The sequence below is a fragment of the Arachis stenosperma genome, chromosome 3, assembly GCF_014773155.1.
Source record: "Arachis stenosperma cultivar V10309 chromosome 3, arast.V10309.gnm1.PFL2, whole genome shotgun sequence".
NCBI classification, from domain to species: Eukaryota; Viridiplantae; Streptophyta; class Magnoliopsida; order Fabales; family Fabaceae; genus Arachis; species Arachis stenosperma.
The window spans coordinates 162,720,119-162,737,583 of record NC_080379.1 but is presented as its reverse complement, the minus strand read 5'-3'; the positions used below and the strand labels follow the sequence as shown (position 1 = coordinate 162,737,583).

At 35.2% G+C, this 17,465-nt stretch overlaps 1 protein-coding gene across 1 annotated transcript; it reads right to left on the bottom strand.

The window, feature by feature from the left end:
- Positions 1 to 12,691: 12,691 nt before the first annotated feature.
- On the bottom strand, positions 12,692 to 14,637 carry LOC130967483 (polyphenol oxidase, chloroplastic-like). Its single transcript, XM_057892349.1, has one exon. The coding sequence runs from the start codon at positions 14,603 to 14,605 to the stop codon at positions 12,884 to 12,886; it is 1,722 nt and encodes a 573-aa protein (XP_057748332.1). The 5' UTR covers positions 14,606 to 14,637; the 3' UTR covers positions 12,692 to 12,883.
- Positions 14,638 to 17,465: the final 2,828 nt, after the last annotated feature.

Sequence of the window (17,465 nt, the reverse complement as noted above, 5' to 3'; positions counted from 1 at the left end):
GTGGTTAAAAGGGACATGTGAAGAGATTTTGTTGGCAGCTAAAGAAGGAGAAAGCCAAGGCAAGTAAAGACAAGAGCACAAATAAAGATGATGATAGCAAGGAAGACAAGGTTAATGTAACTCATGATGATTTTCTTGTTGTTGAGGAGTTTAAATCTGTTAACCTTGTTGATAATAGCACTAGTTGGGTGATTGATAGCGGTGCTTCTATTCATGTTACATCTAGGAGGGATTTGTTTACGTCCTATACTCCTGGTGATTTTGGTGATATGAAAATGGCTCATCAAGGTGTTGCAAAATGTGCTGGTGTTGGACAGGTTTGTTTAGAAACCTCCAACGGTACCAAGTTGACTTTGAAGCGTGTGAAGCATGTTCCAGATATTCGGTTGAACTTACTTTCTGTTGGTAAGTTATGTGATGAAGACTTGGATAGCTCATTTTCTCGTGATAGCTGGAAGCTCACCAAGGGTTCCATGGTTGTTGCTAGAGGTACAAGACACTCTACTCTTTATTTAACTCAAGCAAATATTGTAAAAGATGTTGTTAATGCTGCTGAGTTTGTTGATGAAACTGATTTATGGCATAAGAGATTATGTCATATGAGTGAGAAGGGTATGAATATGTTATCCAAGAGGAATCTTTTATCTGGTTGTAAGGTTGCTTTGCAAAAGTGCAATCATTGCTTTGCTGGGAAACAAAACAGGGTTTCTTTCAAGAGCCATCCACCTTCAAGGAAGCCGGAGATACTTGATTTTGTGCATTCTGATGTATGTGGACCGATGAAGACAAGAACACTTGGAGGGTCTATCTATTTTGTAACCTTTATTGATGATCATTCTAGGAAATTATGGGTTTACACTTTGAAGACCAAAGATCAAGTTTTGAATGTGTTCAAGCAATTTCAAGCTTCTGTTGAAAGAGAAACTGGGAAGAAGTTGAAATGCATTCGTACTGACAATGCTGGTGAGTACTCAGGTCCATTTGATGCTTATTGTAAAGAGCATGGTATAAGACATCAGAAGACTCCTCCAAAGACTCCTCAGTTGAATGGCTTGGCTGAAAGGATGAACAAAACACTGGTTGAAAGAGTTAGGTGCTTGTTGTCACAATCTGGATTGGCAAAATCCTTTTGGGGTGAAGCTTTGAGCACTGTTGTTCATGTCTTGAACCGGACACCATGTGTTCCCTTGCAATTTGAAGTGCCAAAGAAGGTATGGTCAGGTAATGATGTTTCTTATGATCATTTAAGAGTCTTTGGATGTAAAGCTTTTGTTCATATTCCTAAAGATGAGAGATATAAACTTGATGTAAAGACTAGGCAGTGTATTTTTATTGGCTATGGCATGGATGAGTTTGGTTACAGGTTTTATAATCCTGTTAACAAGAAGGTGATTCGAAGTAGAGATGTTGTCTTTGTTGAAAACCAAACATTGAAGGATGTTGATCATGCAGAGAAGCCAATGGTTCAGCCTAGTGATGATTTTTCTGAGATGGATATTACTCCCTCTATGCCTATGGTAAAAGATGGTAGAGTTGAAGCTCAAAATAATGAGCATGATACATGTGCAGGTGAAGATGGAACAGTTGATCCGATACTTGATGAAGTTGGTGATGATGATCAAGATGAAGAACTAGCTTTGGAAATTCCTGCAAATGCACTCAGAAGGTCTACAAGAGAGAGGAAACCTTCATCAAGGTATTCTCCACATGAGTTTATTTTGTTGACTGATGGGGGAGAACCTGAATGCTTTGGAGAGGCTGTTGAAGATGAAAGCAAAGCTCAATGGCTTGAAGCTATGCAAGAAGAAATGAAGTCCTTGCTTGAGAATGATACCTATGAGTTGGTGAAGCTACCGAAGGGTATGCGAGTTTTGAAGAACAAATGGGTATTAAGAATCAAGAATGAAGAACACAATTCTAAGCCTAGGTATAAGGCTAGATTGGTTGTTAGAGGTTTTAGCCAGAGAAAAGGTGTTGATTATGAGGAGATCTTTTCTCCTGTTGTGAGGATGTCATCCATTCGTGCTGTGCTTGGATTAGTAGCGTCTCTTGATTTAGAGATTGAGCAAATGGAAGTGAAGACAACTTTTCTTCATGGTGATTTAGATAAGGAGATCTACATGGAGCAACCGGAGGGCTTTATTGTTAAAGGAAAGGAAGATTTTGTGTGCAAGCTTAAGAAGAGTCTTTATGGGTTGAAGCAAGCTCCAAGACAGTGGTACAAGAAGTTTGAATCTGTTATGGGAAAGCATGGTTACGGTAAGACAACTTCAGATCATTGTGTATTTGTGCAAAAATTTTCTGATGATGATTTTATCATTCTTTTGCTTTATGTGGATGATATTTTGATTGTGGGCAAGAATGCTTTGAGGATTAATGAGTTGAAGAAATAGTTGAGCAGGTTCTTTGCTATGAAGGACTTGGGTCCTGCCAAACAGATTTTGGGCATGACTATTACTCGTTATAAAGTTTCCAAGAAGCTTTATTTGTCACGGGAGAAGTACATAAAGAAGGTGCTTCAAAGGTTTGGCATGAATGATGCCAAATGTGTTGCTAGTTCTTTTGCTCCTCATTTTAAGTTGAGTACCAAGCAATGAATGAAATTCCTTATGCTTCAGCTATTGAAAGCTTGATGTATGCTATGGTGTGTACTAGACCAGACATTGCTCATACGGTTGGTACAGTGAGTCGTTTTCTCTCTAATCCAGGTAAAGAACATTGGAATGCTGTTAAATGGATTATGAGATATCTCAAAGGTACAACTAACTTGAGTTTGAGTTTTGGTGGTGAGAAACCTTTGCTAGTTGGCTTTACTGATGCAGACATGGCAGGAGATATTGATTCTCGAAAGTCTACTTCAGGTTATTTGGTCAAGTTTGCAGGGGGAGCTATTTCATGGCAGTCAAGGTTACAGAAGTGTGTTGCACTTTCTACCACAGAGGCAGAGTTTATTGCAGCAACTGAAGCATGTAAAGAGTTGTTGTGGATGAAAAAGTTTCTTGCAGCACTTGGTTTTAAGCAAGACCGTTATGTCTTGTTGTGTGATAGCCAAAGTGCTATTCATCTTGCCAAGAATTCTACTTTTCATCCAAGATCTAAACATATCGATGTTAGGTATCACTGGATACGGGATGTGTTAGATTCCAAGTTGTTGGAACTTGAGAAAGTTCACACTGATGACAATGGTGCTGATATGATGACAAAAGCATTGTCAAGAGAAAAGTTTGAAACATGTTATTTGATCGCCGGAATGGCGAGGGTCTCCACCTAGTCGAGAAGGGGGAGATTTGTTGGGTTTTTTTTCTCTCCTTTGTGAGGCCCAAGCCCAACATTTTGGGGTGTATTCTTGCACCCTAGTGTCATAACCCTAATTCAGTTTTTTGAGGTCTTTTGAGAGAGAGAGAGAATAGCCACCAAGTGAGAGAGAAGAGGAAAAAAACAGAATTCCCGTTTTTGTCCAAAGCAGTAAATTTCAAATGGCAGTTTCTCAGCTGTTCACCGTTGGATCGACTTGAAATTTAAACTGCATATTTCTATCATCTTGTTCTTCATTCTGATCGGTGGAGATGTTGATTGGAGGTTTGCAGTAGGAGAAATTAGGTTTCCCATTTTTACACAGAGCAGAAATTTTGGAACGGCAGTTTCTCATTCTTTCACCGTTGGATCGATGTGAAATTTGAACTGTAGATTCTTCACATCTTGTTCTTCATTCTGAACGGTGAAGATTTTAATTGGAGGTCTGCAGAGGGAGAAATTCGCTTTGACATTAGTTCTATTTTTTGGGTATATTTCATCTTCTTGCCTATTATTTGTGAGCTTTGGTGCATTGATGTTTTGGCTGGTTATATGCACGTTTTTGTGCTTTGTTTGAGACTCTCTTCTACCTCATTTGATTATAGTGGAGCTATTTCATTGGTCTGGACGACCCGTGATTTTTACCTCTTACATTGAGGAGGTTTTCCACGTTAAAATCTTGGTGTGTTCTTGTTATTGCTTTACTTGCTATATTTACTTGTTATAGTTACTGCCATATTGTGTTGTGAGTGCTTCCATATTGTTCTTGTGTTGGATATTGTTGTCGTTTCCGCTGCTAGGCTCTTTCAATACCCATGTACTCGAAAGCTTTCCAAAAATATAACACCATCCAATATTGGAAGCCAGCTAAATGTACTGTGGGCATAAGGGGATGCTAAAACAAATCAGAGGCTCAAAACTCAAAAGTGACATGAAGATCTTGTAAATTAACCAATATGATTCTCAGTACGCGGCGCATAAATTAACCAGTATATAAATTAATGCAACAAATCTTTTGAGTGAAAACACATACACGAAAAAAGTGCAAGTGTGTTCTTAATCTGGAAATTGTGACGTAACTATATGCTACACAAAATTCTTAATCTGTGGCACACAAGGAAAATTCCAACCTTTGAAGACTGGATTTGAGATTTTGAGTTGACATGTTCAGAAAACTTTGTTACCCTTGTGTATATTATTATCCCCTGCTTCCTTCTTCTCTGACCATTATTCTCAATTGAGAAGGAATAATACAGAACGTTCAGTTAGATTCATCAAATTTTTTATACATATATAAAAATTAATAATCCCAAGATCTGAACATCTTTTGTATAAGTATTATCCAAGATAGATAAATGATTAAAGATGGCCACGAAAAATATGTTCAAATAACATTATTGATGTTGACGCAATGATACTTGCTCTGTTGAATATCTATAAAGGTTAGAAAGAAAGGAATAGGGTTCATCTTGCTGTTCTAATCCTTCTGTGCAAGATATTCTTTTTCATTTTCCCTACTTGCATTGCATTGTGTGGTTATATTATTGTGTAAAAAAAATAAAAGAAAAAATTTCTTCAACATCTCTGTACCATATATATGTTATAAGATATTAATATATAATATTAAGAGACAGATCTTTTGGAACACTAGAAATTATATTTCTTCGCCTAAAGTGATCTCATTTAAAATTTATTTTGACAGATATATGATTAAAATTACTTATGTGATATTGTGTGATTAAATTTATTTCGATAGGCTCGTCCAAATTGAATTTTCACGTGTCGATATATTTTTTATCCATGCAACCCATCTCATCCAGTAGAAAAATTTTCTTTTTGGTTGTGAAATAAGATTTTGCCATTGTTAGTATTAATTATTATCTTTTTTGTAGTCTGGTTGTTGTTGTTTGTTAGTGTTTGTATGTTGAAATGTTACAGTTTTTGGTCAACTGAGTTTTATCAAGTCGTAGCCCATTGGGCTTTCACTAACATAATTGGGTACTAAAATACTTAATTTTATCTTTTTTGTTAAATGTTATTGCAAAGAAGTAATAAGAGAGAATTTGAAGAATAAGAAGAGGATTTGAAGAGAGAGAGTAAGTGTTATTCAAGCATTATGAATGAACCAGTAGTTTTTCTTATTCTGCAGAAGTAACAAGTTCACCCTTATATACAAGTTGAAGCCATACTAAGTAACAAACTTCTGCCTAATAATTATAACAACTTCTGCCTAATAATTATAACAAACTTGAATTTAAATACTTGTATCTATCTTCTTCGTTCCTTATTTAGCTAACTAATAATATGAATGACATTTCCCCTTAAGTTGCTAGTTTTGAGACAAAACTGACAACTTACAATCTGAATTAACAACCGCCACAAAACTCATACATTTTCCCTAAAGTTGGGAGAATAGATGTCCAACAATCCCAACTTGATGTAGAAAGTCTTAAAAGGAGCAGGTGCAAGTGGTTTGGTGAAGATGTCAGCATTTTGTTCTTTGGTGAAAATTGGCAAAAGTTTGATAAGACCTGATGAAGATTTTTCTCGTACGACGTGGCAATCGACTTCGATGTGTTTAGTGCGCTCATGAAAAACGGGATTGGCAGCAATGTGACGAGCGGATTGGCTGTCACAATAGATAGGAATAGGACTAGAACAAGGTAAGCCAAGATCAGACATAAGATAAGAGAGCCATTGAGCTTCACAAGTTGCTAAGGCAAGAGCACGATACTCTGCCTCTGAAGAGGATCTGGACACTGTCAATTGTTTCTTGCTCTTCCATGAAATGAGGGAGGTCCTCAAGTAGAAACAGAAACCAGAAACGGACCTTCTTGTATCGATGCATGATGCCCAATCGGCGTCAGAGTAACCCGAAAGCAACAAATCTGAGGAAGTTGAGAAAAATAAACCAGCCGCATGGGACTTGTTTGAGATACTTTAAGACACGAATGGCAGCTTGATAATGAGCAATGGTTGGACAATCAAGGCAGTGACTGAGTTTGCCAACGGCAAAAGAAATGTCAGGTCTTGTTGTGGTAAGATAAACAAGCTTGCCAATTAATCGTCGATATGAAGCCACATCAGAATAGGGAGGAGTTGAAGTTTTACTTAACTTGTTAGAGTAGTCCATAGGAGTAGATACAGGTTTACAATCAGTCATACCATAGTCAGCTAGAAGATCAAGCACATATTTTCGTTGATTAACAGCAATTCCCTTGCTTCCCCTGGCGACTTCTAGTCCTAAGAAGAATTTAACATCCCCAATATCCTTGATTTTGAAAGCCTCGTGAAGGTGTCTCTTGGTAGATTCAATCTCTTGTATATTATTCCCAGTGAGTATGAGATCATCAACATAGGCTAGGGCAGCAGTGAATGTCTCACCGGTCCGTTTTGTGAAGAGAGAGTAGTCATGTTTGGATTGAGAATAACCAAGAGATGTGAGCATAGAGGTCAGCTTAGCATTCCATTGTCTACTAGCTTGCTTTAATCCATAAAGAGATTTTTGAAGCTTGCACACCAACCCGGTTTGAGAGACAACAAGGCCAGGAGGAAGTTGCATGTAGACCTCCTCGTCAAGATCACCAAGAAGAAAGGCAGTGTTAACATCAAGCTGGTGAAGATGCCAATCTTTCGCAGCAGCTAAAGCCAAAAGAAGTCGTAATGTTGTCATTTTGGCTACAGGGCTATATGTATCAAAGAAGTCAAAGCCCTGCCTCTGAGTGTACCCTTTTGCAACCAGTCTTGCTTTATGTCTCTCAACGGAGCCATCAGGCTTCAGTTTGAGTTTAAACACCCATTTACAACCAATGGCTTTCTTTCCTATGGGTAAAGGAGTGAGGGTCCAGGTCTTATTTGTAGCCAAAGCTTTTAATTCAGCGGAGATAGCGTCTTTCCAACAAGATTCAATAATAGCCTCCTCATAATGTTTGGGTTCAACAGACGATGCAATAGCCACAGATAGTGTGTGATGTGTCTTAGATAAATTATGAGAAGAAACATAGTTAGAAATTGGATACCTTGAGGATTTTGTCACAGCGGAATCAATTGAGGTTTGAAAACAATGAAAATCATTAAGATATGCAGGTTGTTTCTTTTCTCTAGTAGATCTTCTAATATTGGGAAGTGAGGGTGGAAGTTGTGAGTTATGTTGTGCATGTTGTGATGCAGGTCTAGGAAGAGAGGGAGATGCTGATGCATTAATATGAGTGAAATGAATATTATTTTGAGGTGTGATGGATGCATGAGCTGTGTCGGAAATGAATGTATGACCTTGTGGTGGATTGTGCGTGTGTAAGTAGTCAAAAAGTGTATCAAATGCAATGGAATCATGTGCTTGTGCAGTGGAATAAAAGTTCATACTATTGTCATTAGTAGTGGATGCAGAATTTTTGAAGGGTAAAACATGCTCATAAAATGTCACATCTCTAGAAACTATGAGTTCATTAGTTTTTAAATCCAAAACCAAAAAACCTTTTATGCCGGGCTTGAATCCAAGGAAAACACATTTCTTTGCCCTCGGATCAAGTTTTTTCCTTTGACAAGCAAGAGTAGAGATGAAAACTAAGCAACCGAAGACCTTGAAATTTGTGAAATTAGGTAATGTGGTGTTTAAAATCTCAAAAGGAGTTTTCTGAGCTAATAACTTGCTAGGAAGACAATTAATTATGTGAGTTGCATATGATAAAGCAAGATCCCAATAACAAGATGGAACGGAAGAATGAAACAAGATGGCTCTTGTGACCTGTAGAAGGTGTTGATGTTTCCTTTCTACAATTCCATTTTGTTGGGGAGTCTCTACGCAAGACCGTTGATGCAAAATGCCTTTAGAGTTAAAAAACTGTTCTTGAGAAAATTCTTTACTATTATCTGAACGAATGCAGAATTTGCAATTTATTAAATGGTAAATGTCCTAATCTAAGATGCCAAAGTGCAGTAGGGTCAGTGAGTGACGGTGAAATGGTGCCAATGCTCAATGCTGTGTGTTCCTTAAGTGAACGAGAATTTTTTGTGAGTGCATATAACCCATCATTGATTTCAGCTGCTCCAATCATCCTCATTGTATGGTAATCCTGTATTTCACAACCAAACTTGTTAAAAATGAATTGACAGTCAAGTGAAGAAATCAATGCTGAAACGGAGATAAGATTTAATGCAAAATCTGGGAGGTAAAGCACATTAGTGAGATATAATGAATTTGAAAATTTAACTTGACTAGCTATAGTAGCAACTAAGATGCTTTGATTTGGCAATCTAACCCTAATTGGATTTATTTTAGTGTATGAAGCAAATGCAGCAAGACTAAAAGTAACATGGACCGTGGCACCTGTGTCAATGACCCAGGATTCATGACTATGAGGTGAAAGAGAAGACATAACCACAGAGTTACCTTCACTTGAAGACTGTGGATTTGTGGCAATAGTAAATTGATTCACATTTTGAGGATTAGGTGTTGAATGGTATTGGAGAAGAGCTAACAGGGCGTCCTTTTGCTCAGCGGTAAATGAAGTACCTGAACAAGCATTCGCCTTATACAAATCAATGCTATTGTGACCATCAGTTTCATCGAATTTCACTGTGACACTATTAGCAGATTGCAGCATTTTTTGCTTGAGGTGGGGAGGCAAACCATGCTTCTTGTAACAAGCATCAACAAGATGACCGGTTTTCCCACAAAAGGAACACAACCTCAGAGATCCTCTTCCACCAAAATGTTTGCCTCCTCTGCCTCCCCGTATATCTCTTCCTTTTCTTCTACCATTCCATGATAGATTGTAAGTGGCATTCCGATCCACTGCATTGATGAGGACTGGAGAACCAAGTGAATCAGTCCCAAGCACCTGCCGTTCTTGCTGTAGAAGCAAAGCAAAGGCTGTATCAATGGAAGGCAAAGGAGTCATCATCATGAGACTTGACCGAGTGGTAGAGTATTGCTCATTGAGGCCCCGAAGAAAGCGCACAACAAACGTGTCTTGCCGATAGTTTCTTATCACTTGAAATCCACAAACACAAGTAGATGAACAAGGACATAGAGGTATCGGCCGAAAAAGTTCTAATTCCTCCCAGATTGTTTTCAATTTTGTGAAATATGAGGTAATGCTCAAGTCGCCCTATTTAGTAGAAAATAATTCTTCATCTAATTCTGCAATTCGAAAAACATCACCTTGATAAAATCTCTGTTTCAATTCTTCCCAAATATCATGAGCATTGCTATTCCAAATGACGCTGCTAGCGATGTCCGGACTCAGTGAGTGTGTGATCCAAGAAGCAACTAGAGTATTACAGCGATCCCAAGCTTCAAAGGTAGCATCATCCTTGGATGGTGGTGGCAGAGAACCATCCACAAAAGCAAGTTTATTTTTGGATTTAAGAACCATGCGCATTGACCGAGACCAAGAACCATAGTTTTTGTTGTCTAACACAATTGGAATTAGGGATTTACCAGGATGTTCACCGGGGTGAATGAAGAAAGGAGTAGATGGATCCATGATTGGATGCATTGGATGTTTGGAGCTAACATCTTGAATTGCATTGATTTGAGTAATTAAATTGGCAAGAGTTTGTAGATCAATATTGCCAAGGGAGGAATTCGGAGGCGGTGGATCTGAATCCATTGAGGAAAGAGGAAAAAAAATGCGTACTGGGTTGTTGGAAATCAAATAAGGTAGAAGAACTTCTTCTCTAAAACTCGTGATCGAAACGCATCATCAAATGCATGGAACTGTCTCTGATGATGACATTCTCATCAGCTCTATCGTGTGAGTTAAGGAGAAAAAAAATGAGAATGATGAAAAAGAAGAAAAGAAAACAGAAGGGATAGGATGAAGGTGATGCAGCATTGCAATGGCAATGGCTCACCGCACCATGTTAAATGTTATTGCAAAGAAGTAATAAGAGAGAATTTGGAGAATAAGAAGAGGATTTGAAGAGAGAGAGTAAGTGTTATCCAAGCATTATGAATGAACCAATAGTTTTTCTTATTCTGCAGAAGTAACAAGTTCACCCTTATATACAAGTTGAAGCCATACTAAGTAACAAACTTCTGCCTAATAATTATAACAACTTCTGCCTAATAATTATAACAAACTTGAATTTAAATACTTGTATCTATCTTCTTCGTTCCTTATTTAGCTAACTAATAATATGAATGACATTTTTGATGGTGAAAACTCAGGTGCAATTGACTTCACGTGAAGTTGATAATTGAAAACCGTTAGATGAAAATTTAGTCAAATCAATCAAATTATCTAACGACTAACGGCTCTTAGTTATCAACTTCACGTGAAGTCGACTGCACCTGAGTTTCTACCCTTTTTGATACCATCTTTTAGTGAAACCCGAAAACGGTCACATTTTACTATTTCAGGATAGTTTGTTTTATTATTTTTTATTTATTTTTGTCATAATATCACTTCTTTTTTAATACTAAAAAAAAATAGGTTATATAATGTATTACAAGGATTTGGTTAACCAGTTAATTTCTTAAACAGAATTCTAGAAGCCAACATCTTTTTTCTTTTTTTTTTACTTTATTTTTGAATTAATATTAATGAACTTTTTTTTATGTACTAAAAGTGTTGATTCTTTAACTATTATGATACTATTTTTTTTTAAGTTCAAACTGATAAAAAGAAATACGTAAATGATTATATATCTAATGTGTTCTATCACATAAAGTCTCTTTTTTTGCATTAGTGTAAATTCTCTTGCATAAGCTTTCTTATTCTTTTTATTTGTCTTAGGGTTAACTTCTTTCTTTTGGTTAAATAAAAAATTAAAAATCAAATTATAAACTTTTCGATCATAAAAATTCTGATATTGCTACTTCTAAAAATTTAAACGACTAAAAGACACATAAATGATTATATATCTACCACTAACATTGTCGTTCCTAAACTAACGAAGAGAAATGCTTTTGTAAAAAACTCTTCAAAAATGTCTATTTCCAACTTCATCCACTAATGAAGAGAATTAGTACACCATTGTTCAATTTTTTCCTTTTAAATTCAATAGATTCATCCGCATTGCATTCAACACCAAAAATACGACCAACCATTAACAAAAATATATAGACCATCAAAGCATGCATGACCTAAAATTACAAAAAAAAACAAGACTATTTTTTAAAGTAAAATCAATACAAAGTAAATGTTAGAATTTTTAAGCTTTTTGTAAATATTAGAGATAGAAAATATATTTTATCTTTAAATTAATTTATCCTGTTTGATTTTTGACATTTATGTTAAAAATTATAATTATTTAATCTTATCATACGATAGGAAAAAAAGAATAACGGTTTTGTTAATTTTCTGTAAAAATTGTTAACATAATATTATGAGTATTTGGATAAATGAACGCAACAATATAAACAAGGCGTTTCGAAGTTCAAACCTTTCTTTTATTAATGTTCTTGGTTTTTCTTTTTTTTTGTTTTTGTCATTCAATGTTCTTGGTTAAGAGCCCATTGCTAGAGAAGGATTAATGATTGTCCATTTACTAGGGCCCAAAAATATATTTTGTACGGTAAAGATTTAGGGTTAAAATGCTGGTCGCCTATGGCCGAGGCATGTGTGTGAGTTGCCTCTTAAAATGCCAGGTAAGATTCAATACCAACCGTAACTGACATTAGTTTGTGTGTAAACAAAAAAAAAAGGTTAATAATGAGAATGAATTTTTTTAATATTTTTATCTATTAATTTTTTTTGTACCTATTTTTATCTGTTATTTGGTTAAGTGTATTTTTTATCATATATTTTTTATGTGAAATAAAAATATTATTAAGAAAATATATTAAATAGTAACAGATTATACTAGACAAAATAATCGAAGAAAAAAATTGAAAGGATATATATTCCCTAATAATAGATGGTTTTGACTTTAAAAAAAAGCCTTAATTTTAGATTAGTGTGTGTTAGTGGCCAGTGGGCGAATGTGTGTATGAAAAACAAAAAAGTTTCATTATGTTCGTGCATCATTGTAAATACTAAATGGTGACAACTTCCATATATATGAATGCTTATGTTATATAATTGAGAATAGTTAGAATTTAATTAAATATATCGGAATATTTAATAGTTTTATATGGTTTTTGACGCGAAATACTAGGCTACTAGATTTTATAAAAGTCTACTAGATTTTGTAACAAACAACATGTGCTTCTTAACGTTCAAAAAATTAATCTAAATATAAAATAAAATAATATTATGAATAGGAGAAGGTAGGGGATCAATGTTTACTCAACCATTCGTGTATTGAAAATTGTGAGTCCCGTTTAATACTTGAATAATTATTGTTGGATGGAATTCATTTTAGCATTACTTGTGAGATATATATAAAAATGAAACATGGTGTATTTTCACTACCAAAAGCCATACATGATAAAAAATGAGACATAAAGTTTGAGAATCAAAACATGACATTAACTAAATTCACTGGAATTCTTGTGCTTGCCATCAACAAATGAGGCTTCATTTTACTGGAGGAAAACAAAAAGACTAGAGAAAAGAGAAGAACCCCTCATAATGGAGTCATGACTATTAGTAACTTATATTATTGAAGGAAAAGGAAACTAATAAACGAACGCACGAGCTCAACGTAACCTACATTCTTCAAAACTAATCTTGATATCCTTAATAATAACCTGATCTCCGTACTGTGGAACAAGAGTGACGACAATGGTGTCGTCATCATCAGCATCCAACTGCTCCAACAGATCCGTTATGCCAACGGTGAATGTGGTCTCGGTGGCGCCGGGGTCCTGACCAGCATGAGACACATTCACGAAGCTTCCAGCAAACTCCCTGTACTTAGGGTTCGCCCACTTGTAATCCTCTTCTTCATTGATCAACACATCGAACTTCAAATGCTTCGTCCTATCGAACTGAAGCGTGAACACCAGAGATTCCTCCTTCTCGTCCTTCTCCAGCTGGCTCCTATTTGTCTGCGGCCTTTTCACGACGGTGCTCACTATCTTATCCTTCAACGTGAACGGCAAATCCAGCTTCTTCACTTTCCGTCCGTGCCTCTGCGCCTTAGTCCTACGTGGCGTGGGCTTGTATTTCAGCCATGGAAGATCCAGCTGTTTGTAATCGTAGCCTAGCTTCTTGGTGTCGAAGGCGTCACTGTTCTTGACGGTGACGAGGTTGAGGTTCTCGTCATAGAAGACGTAGCTGGCGTTCTGGTAGTCAGGGTCGGTGATGTCCTCTCTTCCGAAGGATTTCCAGACGCTCCACATTCTGTCGATGTTGGCATGGTGACAGTAGAAGATGGGGTCTCTGGCAGCAGAATAGAGAGCTCCCATGTCCTCAATGTTAGGCTGAGTTTTATCACCGGTCCAACTATGAACCGTGTTGTGAGGAACCAACTCTATGGATCCAGATCCATTTCCTGAACCGCTTAAAGGCTTGTCTCCAGCCCGGTAAGGCTTCCCGTAGAAGCATAATGGCCTCTTCACTTCGTACACTTGTCTGTACATTGTTGCCAGGTTGGCTTCCACGTCACCACTCCCATCAACACCCGTGCTCCTACCATTCCAGTTCAAGTCTACGAGCGTTGGTGGTAGATGGTTCTGGTTCCTCAGAGCATTGTAGAGTGGGGATCTCCTGTCTGTGAATATTGCAGGCATCTCCATGCCTTCAGGGGCATCCCAGTTCCAGAAGGGCAATGCAAAAGTGGGATCGTTGATCAACTTCCCCAATATTCTCTCATAGAAGTAAAGGTACCAGCGATGGAAAGGCAAAAAGATCCAAGAAAAGTGGACCTGCATTTCAACGCCTTTGTGACCCACTTGGGTATAAGAGTTGTGGCAATAAGCACAGTGGATCCTAGACTGTTGAGTCCAACTGTGAGGGTGATCGTCTGGAAGAGATTTCATGATGGTAATGGCTTTCGTGTACTTGTCTAAGTCAGCATAATCATGAGCAGGTGTTCTAATCCTTAGGCTTGTGTACTTTGGGATAACATACTCAATGGGTTCTTTGTCTTCGTAGTTTGGAGGGCAACACGCGATGGGCTTTGCGCCTGGGGGAAGGCTTGGCTTGTGGCAAGCGTGTACGTCGGTGGCTACCGCATCCGCCAAGGCCAAAGGGTTGTAGGAGAAAGTGGCGGCCGCCGCCCCCAGTCCTCCCAGGCCAACCAGAACATCCCTCCTGTTGTTTTGTGGTTCTCCTTGAGGGTTGCTAGAATTGCATGACACCTTTGCAATTCGGTGGCTAGCTTTGGAGGGTTTTCTGGAGGAGGATGGAAGCAAGGATGGCGAGGATGCAGAGACCTTGGTTGTGGCCAAGAAAGAGAGAGGGGAGAGAGTAGCCATGGTGGTTGAGATTTTCTAATAGCTTAATTTGCTTTTGGGCTTCGGCGCAGGAACATGTAGAATATTGGTCTTCTTATATAGATACATGCTCATGCATATTGAGTTATTGACATCGTGCATGAATATATCAGATATTAAAATTAGTTATTAGTTTAAAATATATATTAAAAAAATTAAATTATATATATATTTATATATAAATATATTAATAATAAATTTTAGTATCTAATTTTAATATATAAATAATATTTTTGTAAATATATATAAGTTATTTTATTAGGATTATGCTAGTGTTACTGCGATAATTATAATGTTTTAAAAATATTATTAAAATTAAAATAATATTATTTTATTATTAAGCAACATATTTTAAAGTGTTTTTAATTTAATAATATTATATAATCAACGTATTGCTATAATATACTCGTATAATCCACCAATATATTATCAGAGTTAGTGAAAATTATACTTTTAAAAAATGTTAAGAAGCTGATATTTTTAGTGTAAATAATAAAGAAAGAGTTGGTTACTAGTTAGTATTATTTCAGATCTAAGGTAAAAATTAAAAAATAATTCTTAATTACTTAAAGATTTTCAAATATCTTTATATAAACATATAATAATTAAGAAGATATTCTACATATTATATTATGTTTAGAGAAAGTTTTAATAGCTAATATTGCAGTCAATGTCTAATATGAAAAACTATCTAAAATTTTTTAAAATAAAACATTTAAAATTTAATTAAAAAAATTCAAAATTCGAATTTAATAAAAGAAAAATTTCAGTAAAATTTTTAATAAATTTGTTTAATAACATGTTATAATATTGATTGAAACTAAATTAATTTATATAATATTAATTTTTAATATTATTCTTATATTAAATAATTTAATTACACATATTAAATTACTTATATAAAAAAATTTTAAAATAAAAATATCTAATCACGATTAGATTAAAATAATAAAACTCATAAATAATTAAAATTAGAAATTCAAACTTAATTAACTCTCTCACTTTATATTTTACTAAATTTTTCGGTTAGAAAATTCAAATTTAGATTGTCTAATGCGTTTTAACTATTATCTTTATATAAATATATATTTTCTTAATTTTATTACACATTTAAATATTTTTGATATTTAAATTTAATCAAGTTAGTAAAAATCTAACAAAAACTAATTTATTAATAAGAGTGTAAATAGACGCTCTAATTATCTCCACTAACGTAAACTGTTTCTCCTCTTTTTTCTTCTTCTTTACGTTTTTTCTCTTCATTATCCTTCTTTTATTATTATTATTATTGTTGCTACATTTTTTATTTTTCTCTTCCTCCTCTTTTTATTAATTTTGTAGTATTATATATTTTTTAATTTAATTTTCTTGTTTGTTTGCTTATTAAAAGGATGAAATAAGAAGAATTATAAGAAGGTGTTGAGTTGAGAATACAATTAATTTAAATAATGATGACAAATATTGAGTTATTGGGTTAAACACTCAATTAATTTTGATTGCTTTAATTATATATTGCAGGCCAAAAATTAAAGCAGCAGCAACCCAAAACAATGGAACCAAGAAACAAAGATTGTTGGTGAGATCTTTAACTCTGAAACAAAGCCCAAGAAAATGAAACAAAGAAAACAATTAGATTGAATGGAAAGTCAAGTCAATCCAAGTCCAAGTTGATTCATTCAAGTTGAAACCAACCATAATCAACGTTCACAAGGCTTTCTTCGGTCAGATTCATGAAGATAGAGAGAGAAAATTTCTTCCTGGTTCATTTACCAGAGAAGAAAGAAAGAAAAAGACAAATTAAAAAAACAAATGTCTAATCGCTCTAATTAAAGCAAGCTAAGATAAGTCAAAAAATAAATGTGATTTATTTCTATTTACATGCAATTTATTTTTTTCACTCCTTCAAATTTCTGCAACGCCAATTTGGGATATATGAAAAAAGTGATTTCTGATAATCACTGTTGTGAATCAAAGGCTAAAATTGTTTCTTGGGGACAAAGCACTATCTTAAAGATTTGAATTTGGGATTACCACTAAATAATTTTTTTTTGCTGTTCTGAAATTTTCGATCAAGCAAAAAAACCAACTTCGATATCCTTAATTTGGGTTAAATGAAGAAATTGAGATGACAAGTTAAGAATGCTCAGAGTTCAAAGAGTTGACTTGAAAAAAGCCTAAATGGTGACTCAGCACAAGGCACAAAAGAAAAAGGTTTTCGGTTTTGAGGATAAGGAAAGAGAATCAGAATTTGAGCTTGTTTAAAGAACTTTCCTGTGAAGAGTTTAACGTTTTTAGACAGTGTTTCTAAGCTAAAGGAATATTCCACAAAAATGAAGAGTTTCATTAGAGATAGTTAAATCTGGTTCAACTTATAATATCAAAGGCTGTTATGCATCATTTTCCTTCATGTTTTTAATCTTGTATTTTAATTTCAATGTATATCTTTCTATATTGTCTTTGAGAGGTAAAAGGCTGAGAGAGAGACATTGAGAAAAAGCATAAGAGTGAAAAAGGTTGAGTGAAATATCTAAAAGAAAAGTCAAGAGTAATTTCAGATTTTCTTTGGTTGTAATTTTCTATCTTGTGTCTTGTACTAATGAGATGTCCCTTGCTAAGTTAAGTAAGCACTTAATGTAAAGAATTAGGTATTAGCATAATCAAGTCAAGTTTAGAAATAAACTTGTCTGTCCAGATAGGATTGTGTAAATCTTATGAAATTTGTGTATGTAATACTTTGATTATAGTAAAAATTTCACCATGACACTGGATGTAGGTTGTATTGCAAAGGTAATTGAACCAGGATATATGACTGTGTCAACTTCTTCCTTTCTCTTAGCTTGTT

What these genes read in the sequence shown, in the direction of transcription:
- LOC130967483 (XM_057892349.1), bottom strand. Translation starts at nt 14,605, where the DNA reads ATGGCTACTCTCTCCCCTCTCTCTTTCTTGGCCACAACCAAGGTCTCT.